The 25,344-nt window shown below is 36.6% G+C and overlaps 1 protein-coding gene across 13 annotated transcripts in view; it reads left to right on the forward strand.

The window, feature by feature from the left end:
* r3hdm2 (R3H domain containing 2) overlaps window positions 1-23,040 on the forward strand; it is a 58,121-nt gene extending 35,081 nt beyond the window's left edge. For 3 of the 13 annotated variants that reach the window (XM_015402918.1, XM_015402931.1, XM_015402923.1), the window contains exons 11-27: window positions 403-511; window positions 1,386-1,481; window positions 3,550-3,599; window positions 4,192-4,245; window positions 8,764-8,999; window positions 10,371-10,579; window positions 11,054-11,152; window positions 11,958-12,251; window positions 13,561-13,696; window positions 15,225-15,382; window positions 15,671-15,810; window positions 15,991-16,091; window positions 18,606-18,775; window positions 18,984-19,128; window positions 19,784-19,878; window positions 20,595-20,679; window positions 21,572-23,039. In XM_015402918.1, the coding sequence (XP_015258404.1) occupies window positions 403-511; window positions 1,386-1,481; window positions 3,550-3,599; window positions 4,192-4,245; window positions 8,764-8,999; window positions 10,371-10,579; window positions 11,054-11,152; window positions 11,958-12,251; window positions 13,561-13,696; window positions 15,225-15,382; window positions 15,671-15,810; window positions 15,991-16,091; window positions 18,606-18,775; window positions 18,984-19,128; window positions 19,784-19,878; window positions 20,595-20,679; window positions 21,572-21,954 (2,560 nt within the window). In that variant the 3' untranslated portion in view covers window positions 21,955-23,039. Of the gene's footprint in view, window positions 1-402; window positions 512-1,385; window positions 1,482-3,549; window positions 3,600-4,191; window positions 4,246-8,763; window positions 9,000-10,370; window positions 10,580-11,053; window positions 11,153-11,957; window positions 12,252-13,560; window positions 13,697-15,224; window positions 15,383-15,670; window positions 15,811-15,990; window positions 16,092-18,605; window positions 18,776-18,983; window positions 19,129-19,783; window positions 19,879-20,594; window positions 20,680-21,571 lie in introns of all 13 variants that reach the window. The other 10 variants (XM_015402955.1, XM_015402940.1, XM_015402946.1 and 7 more) reach the window with 10 other exon arrangements.
* The last annotated feature ends 2,304 nt before the right edge of the window (window positions 23,041-25,344 follow it).

Consider the following 25,344-nt stretch of genomic DNA (forward strand, 5'->3'; position numbering starts at 1 on the left):
ATCTGCTGAATTTCCACCTTGAATAGCTCATTCTTTTGACTGGCTGTTATCAGAATATTCAGATCGGCATGTTTACATGAGTCCTTTTTGGTCCAGTGGGCCATTTTATGCTTATTATTAATGGAACAATCATGTTTATTTATTTATTTAGTCTGAAACATTTTACTCCAATCTTGAAAATATGTGCATGTAAAGATAGCTATTGAGAAATATGATTGCAAAAGTGAGTCAACAAGCAAAGTGTGTAGATATGCAGTATAAAGTCACATTCATATTTTCCCTTCAAAAGCCTTTTACATTTTTAAGCTGTTATGTTCTTTATTATTTGCCTTCTCTGTTATGTAGTTATATGCTTTTTTTTTAGCCTCTGAAGAATAATTTCAATGGTATTTTCTTCTATAGCCCAGAACAACGGTTTTCTGAACACATCAAGGATGAACGTAACATGGACTTCCAGAAGAAGTTCATCCTTAAAAGAGATGATGCTAGTATGGACAAAGATGATAATCAGGTATGCTGTTTGGCATTTCTGTACCTATTGCACCGTAATCATTTGTCCCTTTAATATCTCCATGCTTTAGTAATTAACCATGGAGCCACTAAAGTGACCTGCATTGAATGTAAACTTTAGAGAGGTTCTTTTTTAATTTATTTTTTCACTTAAATTCTGTTATGGCTGCTTTAACATACATGTAGGGTCACAGACATATTGCTTTTTCAGTTGTACTAAAATGTCAAATTATCATTAAATTGTTGTACAGCAAACTCTTATTAGTGTGACTATTAAAAAAACAACAACACAGATTCTTAAATATATAATCTGAGCTCTAACTTGCCAAAATTTAGGACTTTGTATGAATTAGATCTATTTTTAAGGTGGATAGATACAATTTCAGTAATGCAAAGGAGAAGGCTTACATCTTTATTAGAGCTGTTATTTTTTATGACAGTAGTTTTTGCAAATCTGAGTAGGATTTTGTGGTTTGCTCACCCTGCTCCTCTCTACAAGTCACACTTGCATCATCTTCTATGTTTTTAAAAATGATCTTGCTGGTAAGTTTGGAAATCGGAGGATGTTTTATTTACTTTTTCCACTTTGAAAGTAACAACTGCTGCATCTTTCCTTTGCTTTGAAAATAAAAAAATACATTACTTGACGTAAGGGTAAATAGCTTTGGGACTGTTGGCTGTCTTGAAGAGAAATATATTTTTGTATGAGTTTGTTTTTAATCATTATTGTATGTATTTCAGTTATTACTTTTGATTCACAATTCATTCTTGATGTTTTTCTTTTTTTTAACATGTGCATGATTTCCCAGTATTGGAAAGTTTAGCCCTGCATTTAGCTTTTTGGAATGTTAGATTTTTTTTCTTTCAATTTCTAGATCCGTGTGCCACTGCAGGACGGGAGGCGTAGCAAATCTATTGAAGAGAGAGAGGAAGAATATCAGCGGGTACGAGACAGGATCTTTGCCCGAGAAGTAAGTATTTAATGTTGACGTTGCAATACTCACTGGTTAAGATGATGAGTATGTAGCTCTCAACTACCTTATTACTAAGCTGTAAATATAGACTTAACATCATCAGATGATAGGATTTTTTAAATATTTTTTTTTATTAGTTTACCAATCTAAAAAAGTATTTTAAAAAATTTGTGGTGGGAGAACATAATGGATAAATATTTGTAATAGATCTTAATGCAAAATATAGTTTGGCTTTATTTTTGTGCCACTGAACTGAGCGTGCAGTAAAATGATGTGCAACTTTTAAACTAACACACCCTCGCTCAAAACCTATCTGCCATGCGCTCTACTTCTTACACGCTCAGGTTCATTTCTACACTCATGATTTTTAATACTGTTTGTAAATAAACCACAGTGCCAACAAATCAAAGACAGCCCTTTTTTTATTCTAAGCAAATACTCAAAATACTGCACACCAGCAGGAATTACAAAGCCAAGCTGGAGGATGTAAGAAAAAACAAAACATTGGAATGTAATTAAATTAACACTTAAATGTACTTTATTAATATATATTTTAATATAGTTAGAGAAGTTTTTTTCCTGAGCAGCTGGCCTAAATGACATGTGGAAAATGTTTTCTTATTTTCAGCATTTTATTATTTTGTTAATCCCTGGTTAGACTTAAGACAAAGAATGTCTCTTCTTATGCTGATCCATGTCAAAACATCTGCAGTAAAATAAAAAAAAAATATAATATAAGCATTTATTGGTTCAAAACCAAAGAAAGTGTTGTATCCGCTCATAACAGCTGGTAGAAAGAAATCCTGGCAACAAGACGAAAACATTTATCACACGTAGTTTAGGCTCGTTGCTCAGGAAAATAAAAACTGGAGCTGAATGAGCGCAGAGATGAAGTCAAGTGCACACTGATGCGTTGTTCAGTCCACTTAGTCAGCGTTGAGCGTCAGCAGACAGATTTTGAGTGAGGGTTTGTAGTTTTGAACGCGGCACATCGTTCTCACTGTGGTAACTGCACACTTAGTTCGGTGGCACAGAAATTATACTATAGATGACAGCTGACAGGAGGTGTCGCTTGGACTGGTCTACCTGAAAACAATATTTTAGTAAGGGACTTCCTAGTAAATAACGGCCAAATCAAAATAGTTTTTTGTTTGTGTAGACCATCGATTTCCAAGCCTACTTTTGTGAACTTTTAAAACTCCGCTTTATTTCACCTTTGCAACAAGTTCTATGCTGCTGGTTTTTAGTCATCCAGCAATTAAACCTGCTCTAGATGCCTCAACCTCAGTCTGTAAACATTTTATTTCTTAAAAGTAAAATTAGACAATGAGTGTAAGGACCGTACACTGCATTTGCTTTCATTCATAATTCCAGAATTACATCCTTGCAGAAAGTAGAATCCTTTACTTTCAGATTGACAGAATAAAATAAACTGTGATACAGTTTGTAGGATGTTATTTTAGTAGAGATTATTCCCACAGGTATAACAAGATAGAAAGTATGCTTTTAGTTTGATTAAACTGGAAACGTATGTTAGAATATTTTAAAAGGAAAAATTAAGCATTGAAAATCTTATTTTAATCATCATTTATGATGACTTTTTTTTTTGATAAACTTATATACCGGTAACTTATTTTAATGGCAAATATAAAAAATGTTTTACCTTTAATCTAGTCAGTTGAAATCATCCAGTGCCTACAAATATTTATATTTGTCATTTAAGGGGTAGTGAACTTCAGGTTTGGGGAAGCTCCAACAGAACTATTGCAGAGCTAAACCAGGACCAAAGTCTGTTTTTTGGCATTATTACCAGCATTATGTCACCTATATGTCTTGCCTAAAATATTTGATATTCTTAATGAGTTATATTGAGAAGGATCGTATTCCAGGCAGTAGTTTAGGAAGGTAATGGATCTTGTTTTTTGTTGCTTGAAGCTTTAGATCTGAAAAGACCAGATGTTAAGCTGTACTTGCATCCATTTAGTAGAAGGATTTGAAATGTTAACAAGCTAAAATGATGTTGGGAATATGTTACTAATAGAATTATACATTTCATAATGTGCAGGTGTCCTTTTTTTTGCAGTCGTCTCAAAATGGATACATCAATGATAACAGGTAAATTGATGATTTTTTTTTGGATACTTTTGTGTGTTTATTATAGCAGTTGTTTTCACCTCTTTAATAATGTATAGTACTTGTTTAAGTTTCAGTTATGTAGAAAGGATCCGAAGACATCGCTACTCAGACATTGTACATATATTTATTTATTTTGTAATGACGATCAATATAAATCCAAATCAACACTGGTATCCAGTATTATACCATAAGTTTCAAATTTGTACTGAGATCATATTGCTAAATTTATCATGACTCTTATGGTTTTCAGTTTTTATCAGTTTTATCCTGAACTTTCCGCAGTCTTTACTACAGAGTTCAGTCACACAGCAGTCAGGGTCCATCCCAGCACACACTTTACATTAAGCTTGTTAGATGAGAGCGAAATTTGCTGAGAGGGAGACATAGAAGCAGCATGGGCTTCTTTCGAGTTAAATTTCTGCCTTGTGCGCATTTTTCGCTACCCCCTTTGTTCTGTATCCCTTTTAACTGTCCCTACTTCTACCTCCCACCTTTCTTTTTATTCAGGCCCTTTCCTTGTCCTATTCAGATCTGTAACCTGAGCGTTTTCTTCTAATGTTAACCCCAACAGATTTCCCACTGAGGGCTACTGCTCTAGCTCTCAAAAGAGGAGGCAGATCTTTAGGTATTGGGGAGCTGCTGACCCACTAGTGTGTTGCCATGCCCATTTTTTTTGAAAGTGGTTTGGTGATGACATTGGTGACGTGTGGTGATTATTATCTTTGCTTGACGTAACGGGCTGATAAATGGCTATTTTAACAATGCACCGTGGATGCATGGCTGCTTTGTAATTTCACTGGAAGTTGATCTAATCACCCATCCACCCTTCAACCATAATGGAACATATCTTCTGCATCAATTCCACAGTGATCTTTTTGTTTTGTGGTTGATTTAGTTGTTTGTTTTCGGTATTTCACCTAAAAAAGTATGAGAATATATTTGCACATTTATTTGACCGTGACTCAGAAGTTTCATTAATAACCTCTAATGTAATAGAAAAAAATTGTTTTTTTTCTTCTTCCGTAAGTAAATGTTTTTTTGTTTTGTTTTTTTAGGTGGACTAATCTCACTAATGAATTAATATTTTTAGTTAAATTAAATATTGACAAATACGGGAATTCTTTTTAGATGTTCTTTTTCTGTTTGGGTTAGGGTTTGTTACTTCATAGCAGCATCATGTAGCATAGTGGCTTTAATCAGCCCATTGTCTCTTGCTCCATTCCTAAGGTTAAGTTAAGACATAAATTGTAATCAACCTTTAGGGGGAAAATCAGGTTCTTACAGTGTAAGATATTGTCTTTTGTCTCACTCCTATTATGATCATTTGTTGAGAATACCTGAATATGTTTTTTCTCCACAAAATCTTTTAAGATGTTCTTCTTTTAATCCACATCCAATATATTGATCTCATCCATTGTATTGATTTCCCATGGGTGTAATTAAGGTCTAATAACACACCTATAAAGTACTACCCTGATGTAGGATTCTTTAAAGGTCACAGTGGTAACCTATGGCAACATGAGCTAGACGGTACATGCAATATACAATTTTCCATGGCTGCCATGCTGACTAAAACAGTTTACTAGTATCAGATTTTAGGGCTGTGACTATGATTGTTCTGCTAATGGATTATTCCACTGATCTTTTTGCTTTTTTTAATATAACTGATTAATAATATAAGCATGGCATAGTTGCTTAATTGGAGATTTATTTACCAGGTGAAGGTAAAACTGTCTCATTAGAGCAATTCTTGATAGATCACATTTACAGAGAAGGATTTTCATCCTCAATGACAAATATACATATACTTATGTACAGTGTTGTACTAATAACTGCTCGTAGTGGGATGCCCTCTTAGCAAATTGGGTGTTTCATAGACTGTTAACATAGTTAAATTTTGTTTGATTGCTAAATTAGCTGATGACGGTATCGCAGATTAAACATTTTCTTCTATCCTAATTGTATTCAGCATCTTTGTCATTGATGCTTTGTTTTTATTTGAAATGATGACTGGTTAGACAAATTCGACGAGATGAAGTGTCATGTGATCAGCAGCTCTCTCTTCTTGCTAAACATGGTGTCATCTTTGCCTGCAGAGTTAAACAAGTGTGTGTCAGCCTGCTCAGAGAGCATCTCTGCAGCCACCCTTCCCTTTCTTAAGATGATGTGCAGAGGGTGGCCTTAAACTAGTTCCTCCATTAATTAGTCTTGTTGAATTATTCATGAGTCATACTAAATCCTACTTGCTGTTCAGTAGAGTTTTATAACCAGCATCAGGTTAGTTTTATCAGAGCACATATATAGACACCTATATAGACACCACTCACACTAAGATAACGGGTGTTAGCAGCTAAAATACTGTTTTCATTTGGAAATTGCTGAAATGTTACTTTTAATACACAAAATGCTTTAGAGCAGACATTCTCAACCTTGGGATCACAACCACAATTGGGTTTGTGACATGATTTCTGGGGGTCTCCAAATCCTTTTGGAAGAATATAAATGTGTAAAATTAATGTAGCTTCTGACCAGATATTAGAAAGATGGTGAGCAGTTTGTCTCAAACAGGCAATATATTATTCAAAACTAGTTCCTGTCGGCCGTAACTTGGCTTCACCAAAACAACAGCAACAAACCTGTCCAGTACCTTCCCAGCATTTAAGAGAAAGCTGGAGCGGTGGGCTCTTTGAATGGATGGGGGGGAAATAGTTAATGCTCAGAGATTGAGGTCTTTATGGAGAGGTATGGCATAACCATTTAAGCTATAAAAAGAATTATAGCCTCTCACCTCCGGAGCCTTGTTGAAAGTTTCAGTAAGGATATGCCTTTATTTCACCACCACGCCATCAGAGCTGCAGAATACCCTGCTCGATCTGTTCTCTCATTGCACATTATAGATTGCTAGTTCTCTGCATCTGTGCTGCATGAGTTCTGGTTGTCATTAGCAACAGTATGCAGTACTATTAAAAGCTCAAACTGATGTGCTGTTTCCATTTGCATCCAAACATTTATGCAAAAAGACGTTTCCTGGGCTAAAACTATAAACGCATAGAGATCGCGACACTTCAGGGTTGAGTGATCTCTGCCGTTTCTAATAAAGAGCTGCTCTGTTCAAACAAAGTATGTTAAATAGTTGCAAAAAAACAACTCTGCTTTTAACCTGGAAGTTATTTTTCAAGTTCTCAGAAACAAAGACATTTAAAATTAAACATGGGATATTTTCTTGTGTTTTTACTTTAGCACACTGTTATGGTTTTATTTCATTTAAAAGGTTTTTTTTTGTTTACCTTTTTCAACCACAAAATCATGTGATGTAGCGACATTGATACTGCTTTGTTTTCAAAGAATCCAAGTTAGTTTCAAAATAAGATGATAAAGAGACTTATAGCTGAGGTGAGTTCAGTGCTTGTGTGGTTATGTAAATGTTACCTATAAGTATATTGATCAGGCATTGGAACGGGGGTCATGGACGGCAGTGCATGTTAAATTTGGGGTCGCAACTCAAAAAGGTTGAGAACCACTGCTCTAGAGCAGGTAACAGCTGCACAGTACAAAAAGTTGGCATAGAGCTAAAATGCTTGGTGTTCACCTTGTGGGTGGTGTGTGTGAATCTGAGTGTTGATGCTCTTTTATATCATATTGTTTGTACATTTAGTGTTCCTTAAAAAGATATTCAGCTTATTTATTTTTTGTACTTGTTTTTTTAATTGTATTTAAATGTTTAGCACATTTTGATGTGGTTTATTCATCAGTTTTACTATAAGCTGTGTCCAAAGTCTTACATGCTTTTGCTGTGTTGTCAGTTAAAGTCATGGAACTCTTGTCTCATCTTGTCATATATTCCTTTACACCCAATTGATGTTACACATATTTCCCCACTGCATGCATGTTCTACCCATGTGTGGGTTTGTTTGTGGGAATGTGTGTGTGTGTGGTTGTTTACTTGAAAACTAAAAACAATTTGCTTTTGGTACGTTGCCTGTTATCGTACTTTGGTTAAACAAAACCAACCACTATGCATCTTTTGTTGAATGTTCTTTTTCAGTCTTGTTAAAGTGTATCCTTCCCAACCACCTTACTCTACTGTACCTGCCCCTTCTTTATGTCTACCTCCACTTTGTTTCAACTTCTAAATTAGCAAAAAATCCTTGTTACATATAGCCCATCTCTCCTTTGACCTACTGACAGTAGCATGTAATATTATTCAACCCCTAAAAATGTGTTTTATTTCCAAATGCTGACATTTCCAGATGTTAGCATTACCACTACACAGACAATGTCACTACATGGACTAATATCACAAGGATTTTATAAGAACTGAGCTCTAAATTCTACTTGAAATGACTATGAAGTGTTAACCCCCCAATATCCCATCACTAAATGTTTTTTGAAAAGTTGCAGGAAAGCATATTTCCTAAAAGTTCAAATTACAGTCTCTATGTCAGCTTCATGTTGAAGAACACGAAGTTTCCGGTTTGGTGCACCAAATGCTAAAGGGCTTGGTGCCTAAACTGCAGCATTTGCACCTCTGCTGACCAAAAAGCACAACAAAAGATCAAGCTAAAATTTCCTTACAACTTACAACTCATCCTCAGGATTTTAAGGTTTCTGTTCAGTGGTAGGGTGTCTTAAACCTATTTTTTTTAATCCTTATGGATTATGGCATGTCTGAAAGAGGAATGATGTAGTATAGGAGGAGAAGAAGACTATGTTTACATTATAGCATATAGAATTGGCCAAGTTAGACTCTGGAAATGTTTTGCTTCTTCTGTGCAGCGTATGGAGTCAAGATGGATTCATTAAAGTAGCAGAAAACCCTGGGATATTTTGCTGTCTATAAGGAAACTGAAACTTTGGGATCTTTGGACCTTCAAAAAGTGATCCCAGCACTTTTTAAGAGTCCACCTAGGCTTGTGAAAGATAATGTAACATACTAGAAAGCTTATTATTATTGAAAAGCTTTGGCATTTAGGACAAAAAAAATAGTTTGTTGCAGGGGTTGAATAATTTTAGGTGCCTCTGTACATGGTGACTCCCTTCTGACTGTCTATTGTTAACTTCTTGCACTTGAGAAGTTTACTCCATTCTCTCTATTTCACTGTGGTCATTGTAATATCTTCACTCTTGTGTTACTGTTTTATAGAGGGAATCGCGAGAGCTCTAGCCGGGCATCAAGCAGCCGTCAAAGCAGCACAGACAGTGATATGAAGTGCCTGGATCCCCGACCCTGGAGCAGTACGGACTCGGACAGTTCTAACCGAACCCTCCGGCCACCTGTGACTAAGGCCAGCAGCTTCTCTGGCATTTCCATCCTCACCAGAGGGGACAGCCTTGGCAGCAACAAAGGATCACAGGGAAGCGGCAAAGGCTCTCGCTCTGGTAAGGACTAAAGCTAAACTCCTATAACTCATTACAGTTAAGGCATCTATAGATTGAATTAAGTTTTTATATAGAAAGAAATCACAAAGTTGTATTGTTACAGCTGCAGGTAAGGATGCCAAAATACCACATACAAAAGTAAGCAGGCCACTATCTGCTCTGACTGACTGCATGGCAACCTTTTCTTGAAAATTATTTGTATGTTTTTAAGATGGAGAAGTGATTGCTACACCCTCAATATTGAATAAACAACATCTTCTGTCTAAGTGTATGAGCTCTGAGTAAAACAATATTTGACGGTAGAACTTAACGGTGTGAGTACTGTATGAAAACAAACTTCCGCTTTTAGGTTTAACCATATAGGCAAATGTAACTGTGGAGACTTCTTAAAGTAGAAAACTATTGAATCTTGGCAAAGCTTTCAAAAAGCAACTGACCAGATTTGAATCTGTTTTTTTTTTAGGAGTTAAAATTTTTATAAAAGTGTTTTTTTTATCAAGTGGCATAGGAAAGTAATAAATTATTTGCTCCATTAAAAAATATTATTTGGGTCCCGCATGTACTAGTCCTCTAGGTATGATTTGCATATGACTTTTCAACTAAATAGAATTTCTTTATATCTATCAATTTAATTGAAATAATTAGACTGGTTGATTCGGGCCACAATCAGTTAGTTTCTGACTTATTCTATCTGCTTTGTTTTTTCAATGCAGTCTATTTTTAGATACACTGTAGGACCATCCGCCAGTCTGTGTGCACTCCATTCAAGCACTGTTTATTACCTGGATGTTTTCAAGTTAATGACAAAACACATTCTATAAACTGCAATATGCAACATCTACTGTAGTGGTCACCCTTTTTTAAGAATAGGCTATCGTATGGTAAGCTCATCGAATGTTTTGTTAAATAAAACGCTGTCCAAATTTCTGGATCTGCTGAATCTAAACCATAATGACATAGTGAGATTGATTTAATGTATTTCAGATCTATCATAGCAGTCATTTGAACTTTTAATGGTTTAATTGGTTGATTACATTGGTATTTTCTGCATTATGTGTTTTGCATGTAAAGCTTTTAAAATATCTCATCTTTCAGAACAGCTAATGCCGGATGGGAGGGATTTTTTTATCTAGTTTGATCTTGTACTTTTCCATTTTTGGTAACAATTTTAATAACAATTTCCTGAAAAGGATACAGAAGAGTTAAGAGTGGAAAACTAGATTTATTTTCTCTTAGAAATTAATCAAACATATTTGATTGCCTGCAGGTTGTTGTGTATAAGTTAGGACATTGAAAGTTGTGATTTTTGTGAAATCATACTCTTTTTGTAAATGTATTGATGGTCATTATTTGGAAAATAAAATGCTGTAGATTTCTTGTTTTTGTCTTCCTGTTCCTTACTAGGCTTGCCCTTAGTCAGTCCTGATGTTTGTCCCCCACCCTCAGTGTCCCAGTCCAGCCGTAGCCTCCTACCCTGCCCATCTCAGCCGCCACAGCAGCCACAGGGCCCGGCTCCCCCACAGACTGCTCTGCTACCCACCCCACAGCAGCACCCCATGGGGAACCACATGATTGCTCAGGTAAATCACCTTGATAGAATTTAAAAACAAAGAAGAAATAGAATTAATATGAAGTGGTTGGAGGTTATCTTGGTATCATTTACAACCTAAATGTCTGTACTGTATTATTGGAGAGAAACAAAATAGGTAATCCTGATAGCATATACTGAAGTTTGATCAAATGCAGTTTAATGGTGAATTTAACAAGACACAACCACAGACATTTTCTTTGATTTCTTCTTTCCCTCTGTATTTTAAACAGTCATTTTATGTGCTGGTTATATTGCATAATAAAAATGATTTTAGTTTCCATTTCTCTCATTTCTAATCATTAAAACTTTACCATTGTGGTCTAACCCTCATTTTCCTGTCGTCATAATTATTTCTTTTCCTTCCTTCCTTTCTTTACATCTGTCTCTGCTCCCTCTATCTTTGCCTTTCTATATGCTCTGCTTCTATACTTGCCCTCCCTCTGTCTTTCTCTGGTGCGTTTAGCCGGTGGCGTCTCTGCAGCCCTCTCAGCCTGTCTCCTACTCCAGTCCTTCCTGCCCCCAGGTTCTCCTGCCAGTTTCTCCTCCCCAGCAGTACACAATGGTACTGATGCCTCTAATAACTTCATTTCAAACATTAAAGGATGTCCTACTAAAAACTCATGTTCTGCTTTTTTTATATGCTTTTACTAACATTGGATGGTTATTTTTAACCGCAGTAAAAAAAAAAAAAGCTCTCTTTCCACACTACAAACTTTGACAAGTCGAATTCAGTTTTTCTTAAAGGAAGAACACTTTCTAACAAAAGGAAAATATATCTGAAAAAGGCTTATAAAAAAAAAAAGCAATGCTTCTGTCTGGAACAAAGTTTATTGATTCTTGTTTTTTTTTTTTTTTTTTTTTTTTTTTATCTGTGGAGAAAAGCTGAGCTGAGCATTCTCCCTGCAAATGACAGTGAAGTATTGAGACTTATGGTGTCCTAACATGACCTCACATTATTTATTCTGAAACTCGGTTCCACATAGAATTATTTTAATGGTTATTGTCTCAAACTTGCAGTGCGAATAACTGCTCATGCCTAAAGCTTATAATACCAGTCAGGTTTTTACTTATGGCAAAATACAATGAATTATGTCAATCACCCACATTAGGCAGACTTTTCGGTAACTTAGTTTGGTTTTATATAGAAGTAACTCTTGTTTAAACACTTACCGGTAAGTTATTTGAGTATTTTCTAAAAAGTAGGTTTCCGTAAAATCATGTTCTTTTGACACCAATTTCATTCAGCTCCAATTTTTGTTAGGTCTTATTATCATAGTCTTATTTTCATGTCAGTTTTTAATGTTTTTCTTAAATAGTAATTGTCATAAATTGAAACCCACTATTCCAATCATTCTCATTCTACACAGGGAGATGAGCTAACAACGCAGTTCACACAGATGACACTGAGTCGACAGGGCTCCAGTGAGAACCCTGAGCCTCCCACCATGTACCCGCCCCCACCCACCGTGCTATCGCAGCATCCGCAACATCAGCCTAGCTACATCATGGCTACAACAGGCCAGCCTTTGCCGCCTCCATCTGGCTACCAGCCCCCTACTGGACATGCTCATCCTCCACCTCCACCACCACCGCCATCCCAGCCTGTCATACAGGCTCCACCACCTCCACAAGGCTACATCCAGCCCCCTCCACCTCAACAGGTATGTTGCATTTAACAGACTTTTTTTTAACGTAGTCGAACACATCCAAACTGATCTGTCTTTTTAACCCAGCAGAAGATTGTCTAATTGAGTGTAGCTCCTAACACCAGTATTTTAAAATAATTCGTAGTTGAGAATAATATGTCTTCAACTATGTGTTGAAAATCCGTTCAATAGTTTGTTCATAGTCCGTTCATAAGTAGTTTGATGTAAAAGACCATTGGTAATGTAAATAGTCTTCATTACAGATAAAGAGAAGAAGAAAAACAAAACATGGACAGATAACATGAAAATCCCCCTTAAGTAAATACAGTTTCTCCACAGCTGCAGGTTGGATAGTTTTATTAGTTACAGTTTATTACTGAAGAAATCCCATCAGTGTGATTTGCAGTATGGATGGGAATATTGTGCAGGTTTTCATGGGAAGGTGGATTTGGATGTATATACAAGACTGTAGTTTGTATAGTTTATAGGTGGGGATCAGTTTATAATAGTAGATGCTATTTTTTATTTTTATTTTTTTACAGTAATTAGTTATTGCTATGTTTCTTCTCTATGTTATTCCTTTTGACTGTCCTTAATGTTTCACATCCCATATCTCCCGTATGTCGTGGTTAGTGGTGGGCTTTCATCGCATTGTTGACATTGATAAACGTAGATTCCTTATCAAAATAAGAATTTTTATTTATCATTAGAACGATAAATTCACATGAATATTTGAAAACCTTTAAACTGCTGGACATGTTGATTTATTAGTTATTGTAATTTTTAATTGTCATCTTATTTAAAAACATGCAACCTAATTTAAATAACTGATTCAGACTTCTACTTACAACTCAATATTGTTCTCTCATTTTATATGTTTGATAGCTTTATTTCTGAGAAGCGTTGTAAGTTTAACGCTGGTTTGTTTTAAAGGACCTTGTTTGAGTTGTTGTGCTCTTGTCCCTCTGCTTTTGCAGAGTGTAGCAAGCAACAATTAGTTATTTTGCCATGGCAACTTCAAAGGGGGATACATCTCCCAGCTAATTTCTGTCGGCTCCTCTGTGGCCAAAATCTAATATGGGAGATTTAATGAGAGTTTTAATATTGATGGTGGTTTTCACAACAGTGCTTGCTCATCTCTTTGATTCAAGTTATCTCAAGTAAAATTTAAAAATCCTAATAATATGTAAATAATATTTGTACAACTTGTAGGTTTTTGCTATGGTTTAGGACATTTTCTTTTCTTGTGTGAGGTTTCATGTTTTCTTCACTCAGATTTATGCCTCCACCCTGTGTTTATTTTTTTATGTATTTCCTCCTTTAGATACAGGTATCCTACTACCCTGCTGGTCAGTATCCAAATTCAGGGCAGCAGTACCGTGTGTCCCAACCGATATCCCACCAGGTGTCTTACCAACCCCAACGCACACAACCCATGCCTCCGCCCAGTCAGCAGTCAGGTCAGTACATTCTGATGAACCTCACTGTTATCAGCTATCGGTCAATCCCCAATCAGCCTTTTGTACAATATACTAATTAGAGCCATTTAAGAATAGGCGTCGGCAGAAATAATGTCACACTTTACCAAAGTTACTTAAATAAAAGCCATTCATAGACATAAAACTTATTTAGCTTCAAAGGCAATAGAATACTACGCTACATTTCATCAGTGTTAAAGCTTGCCAAGACGTTCTAGATGCTGCAGTCTCTAAATTTCTTCTTCTCTATTCCCCCTTTTCCTGACAGTGAAAGATCTCTCATCACAGCTGGAGTTTATGACTTAATAGGCTGTTTCAAAGTGGAGTAACATGGCTGAGAAAGCTACTGCAGTGTTCTTAGGGGAAGCATGCATAGCTTTATCATTTCAAATAATGTATCTGATATGACACATTCAGCCTCTGTAATTTGCCTGGAAACATATTTCTAGTGAAGTTCCAGTTATTATGCATATGAAATTTGTTCTATAACTTCACTAGCTAAGCACCACAGGTATCAGAAGTTGTTTCTTCATGGACTCCTGATTCGATCATTGCAAATGAGGTTATTGGGCCCTCGTGTCTCTACAGGGGGTCTAATCAGTTGTACCTATAAATGTGCACTCTGAAGCAGATGGCAACACATTTATTCAATTTTTGCTTGATAAAGTCATAGAAAAGACTGACAATGTGTATCACTCTAGGTCTAGTTTTACTCATTATTAATCTAGACCTGTTCCCATTGAACCCGTTTCGGGGAAAGGAGGGACATTTTGTCCCAACGAGGGACTAAATATAAATTTATATAAATTTACTTTTACTCGTCTTTCCTCTACAGTACAGAGAGTTTAGTTACTTTTCTGTTACTAAGATGTGATCCTGTGATTTATTCATAAAAATGATAAGCTTTAGTTAAACCTTATTTTATAAATCATGTACTTGAGACCCAAATAGAAATAAAATGGACTCCTTTTCTTTCACTTATCATTTGCTAATGCTGACTCAGACCTACTGAGTCAACCAGATAAAAGGTCTAGTTTGAACAATCTTTTCCCTGCATTATTCAGTCAGGTCAACCTGGCACAGATCGATACACAAACTGTATATTTTAAGAAAAATATTGCTAGCATTAGCATTTAACTATTTGATCCATGGATTTCTAAGGTAGGCGGTTTTAACAGATAAGATTTAGGAGAAATAAACTATGTAGACAGCTAGAATGGACTTTGAGTTAAAAGGGAACTCTGCCAATACTAATGGGCACTGAGGTCAGCAAGAACTTGCAAAAAAACTGTAGCTCTTCTTTGGGTTTTGATTGCAAACACGCATAGATTTGATAAAACTTAGGGTTTAACTTTTTAGAATTAATTTAAAACATGGTTGGTCCAATGACAATCAATTACTTTGAGTTATTTTGGAACAAATGATTCTGCTTCTCTAAAAATACCCCCTTTTAAAATACAAAAAATATTTCTAAATCATTTGTTTTTCTTCTCTTTTGTGTTATAATCAGGTCTTCAGACCATGATGCCAAGCCAGCAACCAAGCTATCAAAACATGATGGGAGTGCAGCAGTCTCCAAATCCTGGTCTGCTTAATTCTCAAAGGACGGGTATTGGAGCCCAGATGCAAAGCATAATGGTTCAGTACCCACAGATGCCATCATATCAGGTTTGTGCTGTCTTAAGCTACCTATGTCACTAATGATAAAGCAACCATAGAAATGTGGTAAAAAAAAAAAATAGTTGTTCTACTTCACTGAAACCTTAACATAAATTTGTTCAACACGTGGAAATATGTTTGCAACTGAATGAAACATTAAGGAATCTGTCATTTTGTTTAATATTTGATGGATTGTAATAATTTAACATGGAAATCTGAAATTTAAACCTAAACAATATTTTTTTGTCTAACTTTGACCTTTGCAAACCATAAGCTATAATAATTTGCTTGTTTTAGGTGCCAGTGGCAAATGAAAATCAGCAGGTGGTGCAGCAGCAGTATCAGCAGCAGGTGATGGTGCCAGTCAGCCAGTCTGTCCAGGGGCCTATGCCTGTCTACTACAGTGTTATCACACCCACACAGCAAAATAGCACAAGGTACAAGGCTGCAGTTGCAATGTTTGCCATTTGACCTCACATGTGAACTTACCTTTATATTATGTTTGAGAAAACTGGTAAACATGTAATCTGTTTTGAAATGATTACTGTAGACAGTTTTTCTTTATATAATTTACATAATAAAACTAACCTTTATCTTCTTTTTTATTTGTTCTGCAGCCCGTCGGTAGGTTATCTGCAGCCCCCCAGCTCAGAGCAGTTTCAGATCACACAGTCACCGTCTCCCTGTAACCCTCAACCATTGCAACAGCAATATTCAGGTAAGACCTTCATCAATAAGTAGTTTAAATTAGTAAAAAGTTCTATATATTTAAATATTGTTACCAAAAAACTTTTTATTTTAACAGGAAAATTAAATGATGTAATATTTGAGTAACTTATTTTGACCTTTTAGTCATTTGAGATCATATCTGGTTTGAGATTTACTCACAGAGATGCAACAAAAGTTATAACCTATCAGATAATGATAGAAAACACCTGTGTTCTATAAAACTGGGTGAAAGGTAATGCGGCAAAAGTTCAGTCAGGGGTGATCAGGTTTGTGCTGTAAAGCTGTAAATAAATGTCCTTGAAAGAGGCAATGTTTGAAGAAAACAAACTGAACACCTTTTGGGGTTTTTTTTGTGGCCCTGGTCAAAACTGAAGTAAATATTGTGCCAAGTCATTGTCACGCTAATGTCTCATGCCAGGCAGTACTTGACCCGTTCTGTCGGCAGACTATGACACTCTAATATACTAATATACACTCTAATATGAATATCGCAGAGATGAGTAAAAAAGCCAGTATTGGTACTAAAAAAAGCAGCAATTGAAAAGTTGGCAGGGTGATGTAGAGCCAGGCCAAATGGAGCCAGTGAAAAAGAGACATTGGACTACCTAGCATAAACAGGTCTGATTCACGGGGCATTAATGTGTTAAGATAATCATTTTAACGTTTGCTTTGTTACAGTCGTAAGACATGTAGACTTGAAGTTTTTTATTAAATCAACACTAGATGGCTTTAGGGAGTATATGAATATTTCACCATTACTGAAAATATGAATGTATGGAGACTATGAATATTATTGATATGAATATACATTCAAACACATTTATTTTTTTTATTCCAATAAGCGTTAATGTCATTTAGTTTCTTTTATTGAATATGCTTTGCCTTGAACTTATTTAAGAACTAGAAAAGCACTCGGAGAGAGCAGACATTCACCGAGCAGCTTTTGCCCCAAATTGTGGCCCCTATTGCTAAATCTCTCACATGATCTGGATCATTACCACATTTAAATTAATTGTTCCTTGGCATGATTTCCATGAAATCCATTCATAATTTTTCAATTGATCCTGCTAAAAAGAACATCAACGTTCCCTTTTCCTGTGTTTTTGTTTTCAGTAAAATTCCTCCAGAGTTTTTGAGTGAGATTCTGAGGCTGTAAATAGTCACTGCTGCCACCCTCTGGTTTAGTGGGGAACTGCTTGTGTCACCAAAAATCCCTATCTCACAATTTCAGGGAATCGTTAAAAAAAGTTCCTGAATGCAGACTATGATCTGGATCATCACCAAAATGTATCGAATTGTTCCTTGGCATGAGGGACACCTCAGATAATAATTTCATTTAAATAAGTTATCGTGGACACAGATGGATAAACACACAAACTCTCCTGTAACCATAACCTCCTTGGCGGTGGTAATAACTTTCAGCAGTAGGTAAATTCTGCCGCATGTGGTCCCTAAGTGTGTAGAAGTTTGTGCTAGAAAGTCCTTAAATGGTCCTTGAGTTGGATGTCAACCAAGGTGTGGGAACCCTTTGTGCATAGTACTCTACAGTACCAAAAAAAGCATCCTAAGCCACTGATACCAGGTAGGATGGATCCATCTAACCCTGCTTTCTGAATGTCTCAGCTCAAATCAAGACTGATCTGAAAGATGATGTGTTCTAGCCAATTATTGAGTTTGTGTGAAGGGCCTCCAGTTCCTGTTTTTAGCTGCAGGTCTGATTGCAATGTGCACGAGCCCATAGAAATGCTGTACATGTTTATATTCCACACAGCTGTAGGTGCAGTACTCACAAAAACAAACCACAGAGGGAAAGTGATCAACATAACAAGTGAAAATGTCTTAAAAAAAAAAAAGAAAAAAAAAAAGAGAAACATCACGGTTTTGAGTCACGGATAATTCTTTGGATCACAGGAAAAAAATAAGACATCAACTATAATGTGGCGATTCATTTATTTTGTTCAACATGTATTTAAACATTTTTGCTTTTTTTTGCTTATTTAAAAACTTAAAACTCAGGAGTTTAATCCAGATCTGATATTGAATAAAAAAATGAATTATATAAAAGCAATTTAAAGAGCAATGAAATGCCTGAAACCTTGTTCCAATCCCTTTAAACAGGTCATTGTATAGTACGTAGCTTTGTTTTACCTAGAGGTCAGCCCGTCTGTGGTGAGGGTACAGGAGGTGTCTGTGACAGTTAAGCAACAAGTTTTTCCTGCTTGTACAGACAAAATTTTTTGCAAATTTTTTGACATAAAAAATTACAAAATTGTGTTTAGAAAGTTCCATAAATGCAGAATTAAGAAATATAAAGTTTGGGTGTTACTTTTGATTTCTTGTTACGAAGAATATTGTTCCATTGAGTAGTTTAATGCTACATGTTTGCTAGATCAAACTATTTTTTGACTCAACAGGGCTACATGCAGATCAATGTGTCTCTCTGTCTAATACCTTCTAAATAAATCTGTTTTTACTTTATATGTTTGCTGTTTTTCTCTCTCAGGAGTGGCTCCACCTGGGCCTGGGGTGATGGTCATGCAGCTCAGTGTTCCCAATGGACCTCAGCCTTCCCAGAATCCTCCTCTGGTTCAGTGGAACCCTTGCAAGTACTACAGTATAGAGCAGAGGGCCAGCAAGCCGGGAGACCTCTACAAACCTGACAACACTCCACAGGTGAACAAAAGCATGATGCTATTTATTATTTCAATAGCCTATTATTGTTGTTTATCTTCAGTCTTCTACTGGTGTTATTACAAAGCTTTACTGTTTTAGCTACTTCTGGGTTCTAAGCTGTACCTTCTACATTGAATTAAATGCTATGAAATGAGACTTTTGACTTAAAAATGAATCATATTATCCTAATCCTTATTTTTTTATGTAGGCCAGCACTCAGCTGACGAGTCCCCTTGCCTCTCCCACTCAGTCTCCCACTCCGTCTCCCTCCGGGAGTGTCAACAGTGTATGCCCAGGCCTTGGACCACTACCCCTCATCTCCCAGTTTCCACGGCCAGGAGGACCAGCTCAAGGTAAACACAAAGGTTTAAATAAATAAATCCACATCAATCCAGACCCCGATGTCCCTGGACAAAATGTCAAAAGAACAAGAGTGAGGAAAAAAAAAACTTTATCTTTGAATGCCACCAGTAATGCACTTTGCACTGTCAGATACTCTGCAAGTGTTGCCCCACCCTAAACAAGGAGATAAAAAAAATAGCTAGTGCTGTGTTTCCTGCTTATAAGTTGAATATTTAATTTCATGCTTTTTTTAGACCTCTTCCAAAGCTGAAGGTAAATATAAAATATTGTTTTATCATCAGCTACTCCCAGGATTTAACAAAAGTAAACACTATCAGATATTTTATTATAACCTGTTGTACTTACAAAAAAATAAAATATATATATATATATATATATATATATATATATATATATATATATATATATATATATATATATATATACACACAGAAAAAAAAATCTGTTGTCTTTGACTTATCCCTAAGCTTCACTGAGCAGCTGTTTTTCCAGTATATATATATATATATATACACACAGAAAAAAAAATCTGTTGTCTTTGACTTATCCCTAAGCTTCACTGAGCAGCTGTTTTTCCAGTGTTTCTCCACATCATAGATTAACACTTGATTGTTTGGATTTAAATGTGTGTTTTCTGCTTTTCAGGTGATGGTCGATACTCTTTGTTGGGGCAGCCCCTCCAGTACAGCCTGTGCCCTCCACCCCTAATGCATGGACAGTCCTCCTATAACTCCCACCAGGTCAGTAAAGGCCAGCCTCTAAAGTCCATCTTATAAAGTTTGATGTTGATAAATGTTGTTATTTAAATCATCAAAGTCAGCCTTCCATGAACCATTGGTCAGGATGGTTACAGATTTAGGAGAGCCTGATGTGACCGGGTGGTTTTGATATCTTGACAATTAAAGGTGAAACCAATGTTCTAAATTTAGAGACTTTATTGGGGAAAAAAATCCTATAATAACTGGTTATTTTAATAAACTATGTTGCTATCACAAAAATGACAGTTAAAACTGTGGAGAGAAAAGATGTTGACAGGGAATGTGTTTTACTTTTAAAAGCAGGCACTATAAAAATTGTCCCTGATCTAACTGAGCAGCCTGTCTCTACTAGCAGGCCTCACCTCTTTCTGCACCTTATTAATGGGCTGTGACTGATCTCAGGGCAAGGCAGAGGTGTCCATCTTTACTTCTCAGGGACCAATGTCCTGCTTGTTTCTGGTTTCTTACCACCTCAACACAGCTTATCTATATTGTGGTTACCTTCTCAGTATCTCCAGTATCTCGGGGAATGAACCAGGGAAAGGGTCTAATCAAGTAGAACACCAATGTTTAAGAACTTTCTTTAGAAAACCGCAGGGTTTTTTGGCTTTTACCTACTTGCCTATACTGCCCTCTGGTGTTATATATGGTTATTGCAAAGCATTATTGACTCCACGGAAATCTGTTGCTCTGTCTAGAGTCAAGGAGTAATCAAACATGGAACACGAGGAAAGAAGCAAACACTTAAATCCGCATCAACAGACCTTGGCACCACAGATGTTGGTAAGTTGGAAACTTCATAAATAAGATATATAGCTATCTATTTTGTAAACCATAAGTTTCATGTCAGCAATTTGGTATTTTATCTTCCATGATGTAATCTTTAATAATAATGAAGCTGCAAAATGAAGAGCGACATGGAAGGAGCCAATGTTTAGCATGTGTGGCACAACATGCTAAAATCTTTCCTGTAACATTGATGCTAGATGAAGGGAGGATCTGGACACCAATCATCTGATCCTGTGATAGTGGGGTAGAACAATGCATTGAGTCCCAGATTAATGATCCAATTACATCAGTGCAAAATAAAAACACGGATCCTCAAGGTCATCTTTAAGAGAAAACTTTATTTTATTTTGATGTTCAAAAGACAACAAACTGACCAGGTTATCTATTTGTTTTCTGAGTGTGCCAGTAGATAATCCAAAGGTTTTTGTCTGACTAATATCTCCTTCCCACTATTAGGAGGTCCACCTATTTTTATGCGAATGTCTAAAAACAGCATTCGATTATCTCTTAGAAGTAGTTGGGATCTGTAATCAGCAATGCTCAGGGCCTCAAAACAGTTACATCTCTGCATCACAGAAGTTAATCTGAATTTTCTCTAGTTCATACTTGTTTATCCATGATGCAATGTCTGCATCTGAAATCCTTTCAACAGCCAAGGCTGAGATTTTGTTGTAATTAAGGACATTTTCTGTCCTCGTTGGCTTTAAAGGGAAACTAACAATGAAAAGAAAAGCACTAAAATTAGGTCATCTAGCTATGAAAGCACTAAGGTCATACCAGAACTAAAACCACAGTTTAATTCAACTTTCTCAACCTAATTAATCTTTTTTTCTTCTTCTTAGCTTTAAAAAAAAGTGCTCACTGTGTTTGTTTCGTTCTTGTCCAGTTGTGAGTCGAGTCCTCGAGGTAACAGACCTGCCGGAGGGGATTTCGCGTCCAGAGGCCGAAAAGCTTTTCAACCAGCTGTCGATGTGTGGCGCTAAAATCCAGTGGCTAAAGGAACCCCAGGGAGGCCGAGGAGTAGCGGGTGGCTGCGGCCCCTGTGCCGGAGCCAGCTCGATGTCTGGTGTCGGCATGGGAGCCGGGGGAGGGAAGGGGGATGGCCACGATCCAGCGCACCACTACACAGTAGTTGCAGTGTTCCCCACCACCATGGCTGCCCAGAGTGCTTCCTTCAAACTCAACAACAGCGGAGCCAGCCTCTTCAAACTTCGGGCCGCCAAAAAGAACTATGACCTGCGTGTGCTGGAGAGAGCCAGCTCTCAGTGAGAGGACAGGAGACATGGAGGAAAGACACAGAAAGAGACTTTTGGTGAAAAAGGAAGGACAACTGAGGGGGGGGCTGCTGGTAGTGTACAATTTAAAATCAAAATGGAAAAAAACAAACTTGAGTTTCATGATGTGTCAAATGTATAAAAGGGAAGAAGGTGTGAATCATGAGGTGGCTGGTGTTTGGTTGCAAATCAGATTTTTTGTTGTTTGTTTTTATTCATTGGTTTTTGTTGTTTTGTATTTATAAAGCAGAAGAGCACACAAGACACGCGAGCATGTGTTTCACTGTTGCTGTGGAACGTGTGCTGCCATGACACGAGAACACTCACGACACTGCGCAGACACACAGACCGAAAGACGCAAAGAAACACAGTGCAGGCAACAGGGTCACGTAGCACATCACAAAAACACACTGGACAGTCGATCTCAGTCAAACCTTTTCTCCTCCTCCTCCATCCCTCCGTTTCTGCTGCAGCTTCTCTCCTGCCTCTCTGCTGACAGATTGTCTCCAAATCGTACATATTTATAAATTTTCATACGCACAGTTGCGCACCCTTTCTGCTCTCCCCAGCTGCCATCTCTCATACTTCCTCCTATCTTTCTCTGCTTATCTGTTCCTCTCATGTAGTGTCACTGCGCTCTCCTCTCTCGCTTTCTGTTTGCCTTACTGCTGTTGTGGGTTTCAGTATTGCGCTGTTTTTTCTTTCTCAGAAGTTTTCCTTTTTTTTGAGGGTTCAATATATTTATATAATTGATGTAAGGAATTAAAGAAATCTATATATTCAGTGATTTTTCTTTTGTTCCCGAGTGACGAAGTTTAGGCCTTCCTTTCTCCTTTACTGCTTCCTTCTTCATCCCTGCTCCTCTACCTCACTTCTTCAGTCCTCTTCCTCTCTCTCCCTATGACTGCCCTGCCCAGCCCTCCAGCTCCACCCCGACGTCCCCATTGTGTTTGCGTTTTTCGTTGACAGCCGTGCAGAACGTATCAGAAGAAGTAGTTAAAGTGCACAATGATTGCATATGTCTACTGTAAATTTTATTTAATCTGTTATTTTTTGTTTGTTTTTAACAATATAAAAGTTGAAAAATCTATGAAAACATGTTTGATGTCCTGTGATTTGTTTAGAAACGCCTAAACTGACATGAAAGATTATCTAAAAAGCGTTCATTTTAGGGAAAAAAAAACTATCAGACAAATTTTCATTTACAATGAATAAAAAAAAAGCAGATTAAGACATTTCCATTCTCATAACGTCAACAAAAAGGATATTTTTGAAAATATGAAATGTAAAGCCCAACGCAATCAAAGTAAACAATCCAGCTATGTTCATTATTGGTGCATCCAAAAGCCATTGTTGCGAGATGGGTGTTCAAAGTCTGCTTTATCCAAGCATAATATTTGGAAAATTGAGTGGAAGGAAAAAGTGTGGAGCGATGAGCACCAGCAGCAGGAATAGCTGCTGCCTGGATTGGGTTTTGCCTTCATTTTTTTCTTTTTCGAAGAGATCTGGGATAATTGAGAAGCTGCATCCATCATATGGGCTATTACTGACACATAAGGCCACTCCTAAACCAAAAACATCACAAGCAACTTCTCTGGTCTAGATGGATCTGGATATTCTAACTGCATATTTGTACAGCTTTATCCTCCACCAGTGTTGGGCCAAAAGTCAACTTAAAATCATGGTTTCTCATTAGTTTGGTTTAATATTGGAACTAAACATTGATGCTCTGATTTGAATCCTTTTTTTAAAGCTTTCACAGTTGGAAAGCTGTGCTTAAAATCTGCATGTAATTTATATTATCCCAGTCCACATTTAACAAAGTTAATAAGAGTTGTTTAAAATGTTAGAAAGATCCTGCAGAATTATAAGGGTTAGCAGGATGATTTGAGGATCGTGGTAAATCTTTAGTTCTCTTGGGTATCTGATCTCTGTGAAAAAAACCTGAGATAGGTAGGCAGTCTGTTCAGGATGCACCCAGCATCTCTCACTCTGTAATCAATTGAGTGCTTAAAGATGACAATTTCTTTTTTTTCCCCCAGGATGGTAAATGTTGAGATTATGAAAAAACAAACGAAATAGATAAATCCCACTGTTAAAGTATGAAAATCTAAATTTGAAAGTTTCCATATATTTTTTTTTTAAGCATCGGTCACCCCAGCAGCAGCTGGTCTGCCTTAAAGAGTTTTAGGTTTTCATAACAGTGATGCCAGAAAGGCAACAACAGTTCATTCTTCTTAAATGAGCTCGGCGACAGATGCTAAAAGTAAAGCAGACCCTCCAGAGCTGAACCCTTGGGTCTGGTGATGTATGTTTTTATTAGGCCGTTCAGTATTATAATTATAATATGGTGATCCTCACGTATTTTATTGTGTAGGGGGACTCATGCTAATAGAACATTGTGAGATGAGTATTGGGAGTATTAACATAACTACATAATCATCAATTAATGAATAAGAGCCTTAAGTGTACATGTCCAACTTGCACATTGGAGTCCGTTTCTGGATTTTAATATTGTTATTTTATGCCATCTGCTGGCTGCATCTAAGTACTACAAAACTTTCATCCCTGTTATCTGATGCTACAGAAACTGCCTATTCAATGGTGTTGCTGGACACCAAAAAAAAAATGAAAGAGAGATAAATATCGATATGTGTGTGTGCTGCAGTTTATTATGTTCGTTATTCTGTTCCTGATCTTTTTGAAAGGTTCCAAACTTTATGAATTCATCTTGTAATCTCTTTCTGCGAACAGGATCTTTTCTCTGATTGATAGGCTTATTCAAGGTTTTGAATTATTTTTTTAAATGTCTTGGTTTAGCTTTAGAAATGTGCAACCTTAACCTATTTTATTTTTCTGATAAATGGTTTGCCTTGGAAAAAAGTAAATTCAACCGTTGTTCATCTGTATAAAATTAGAATTTACAATACAACACTGATTCTAATTCAGGAGGAAATAATGACTGAAAACTGAAAAATGCTACAAAGTAGAGCTAATGTCTCTTTGAGGGATTTGATACACTATATTTCTAACATGTGGATTAATTTAGGTAAATGTGGATAACTAAAACCTAGTTGTGATTACTTTTGTAAAAACACCTCTTTCCAACACCCACAAAAAGGTTATATAGAATTTGCTTATATTACCAAATAAACCACATGGATTTGTTTATCATAGTTAAACTTATATCTCAGTCAGTTTTCCTGAAGAACACTCAGTATTCACTCACCAGCCCTCACAACATATGAACTTCTGTCACACTGTGCTTCTCATCCCTATTCTGGCCAGCCTTACAGATAAAGAGCTTCAACCTGTTTTAAGCTTCATGTATATGGACATTTTTTTTTTTTTAGCACTTTCTCAAAGGTGCAATAATTAGGTTCAC

This window comes from Cyprinodon variegatus, unplaced genomic scaffold, assembly GCF_000732505.1.
Source record: "Cyprinodon variegatus isolate N-32 unplaced genomic scaffold, C_variegatus-1.0 Scaffold34, whole genome shotgun sequence".
NCBI lineage: Eukaryota > Metazoa > Chordata > Actinopteri > Cyprinodontiformes > Cyprinodontidae > Cyprinodon > Cyprinodon variegatus.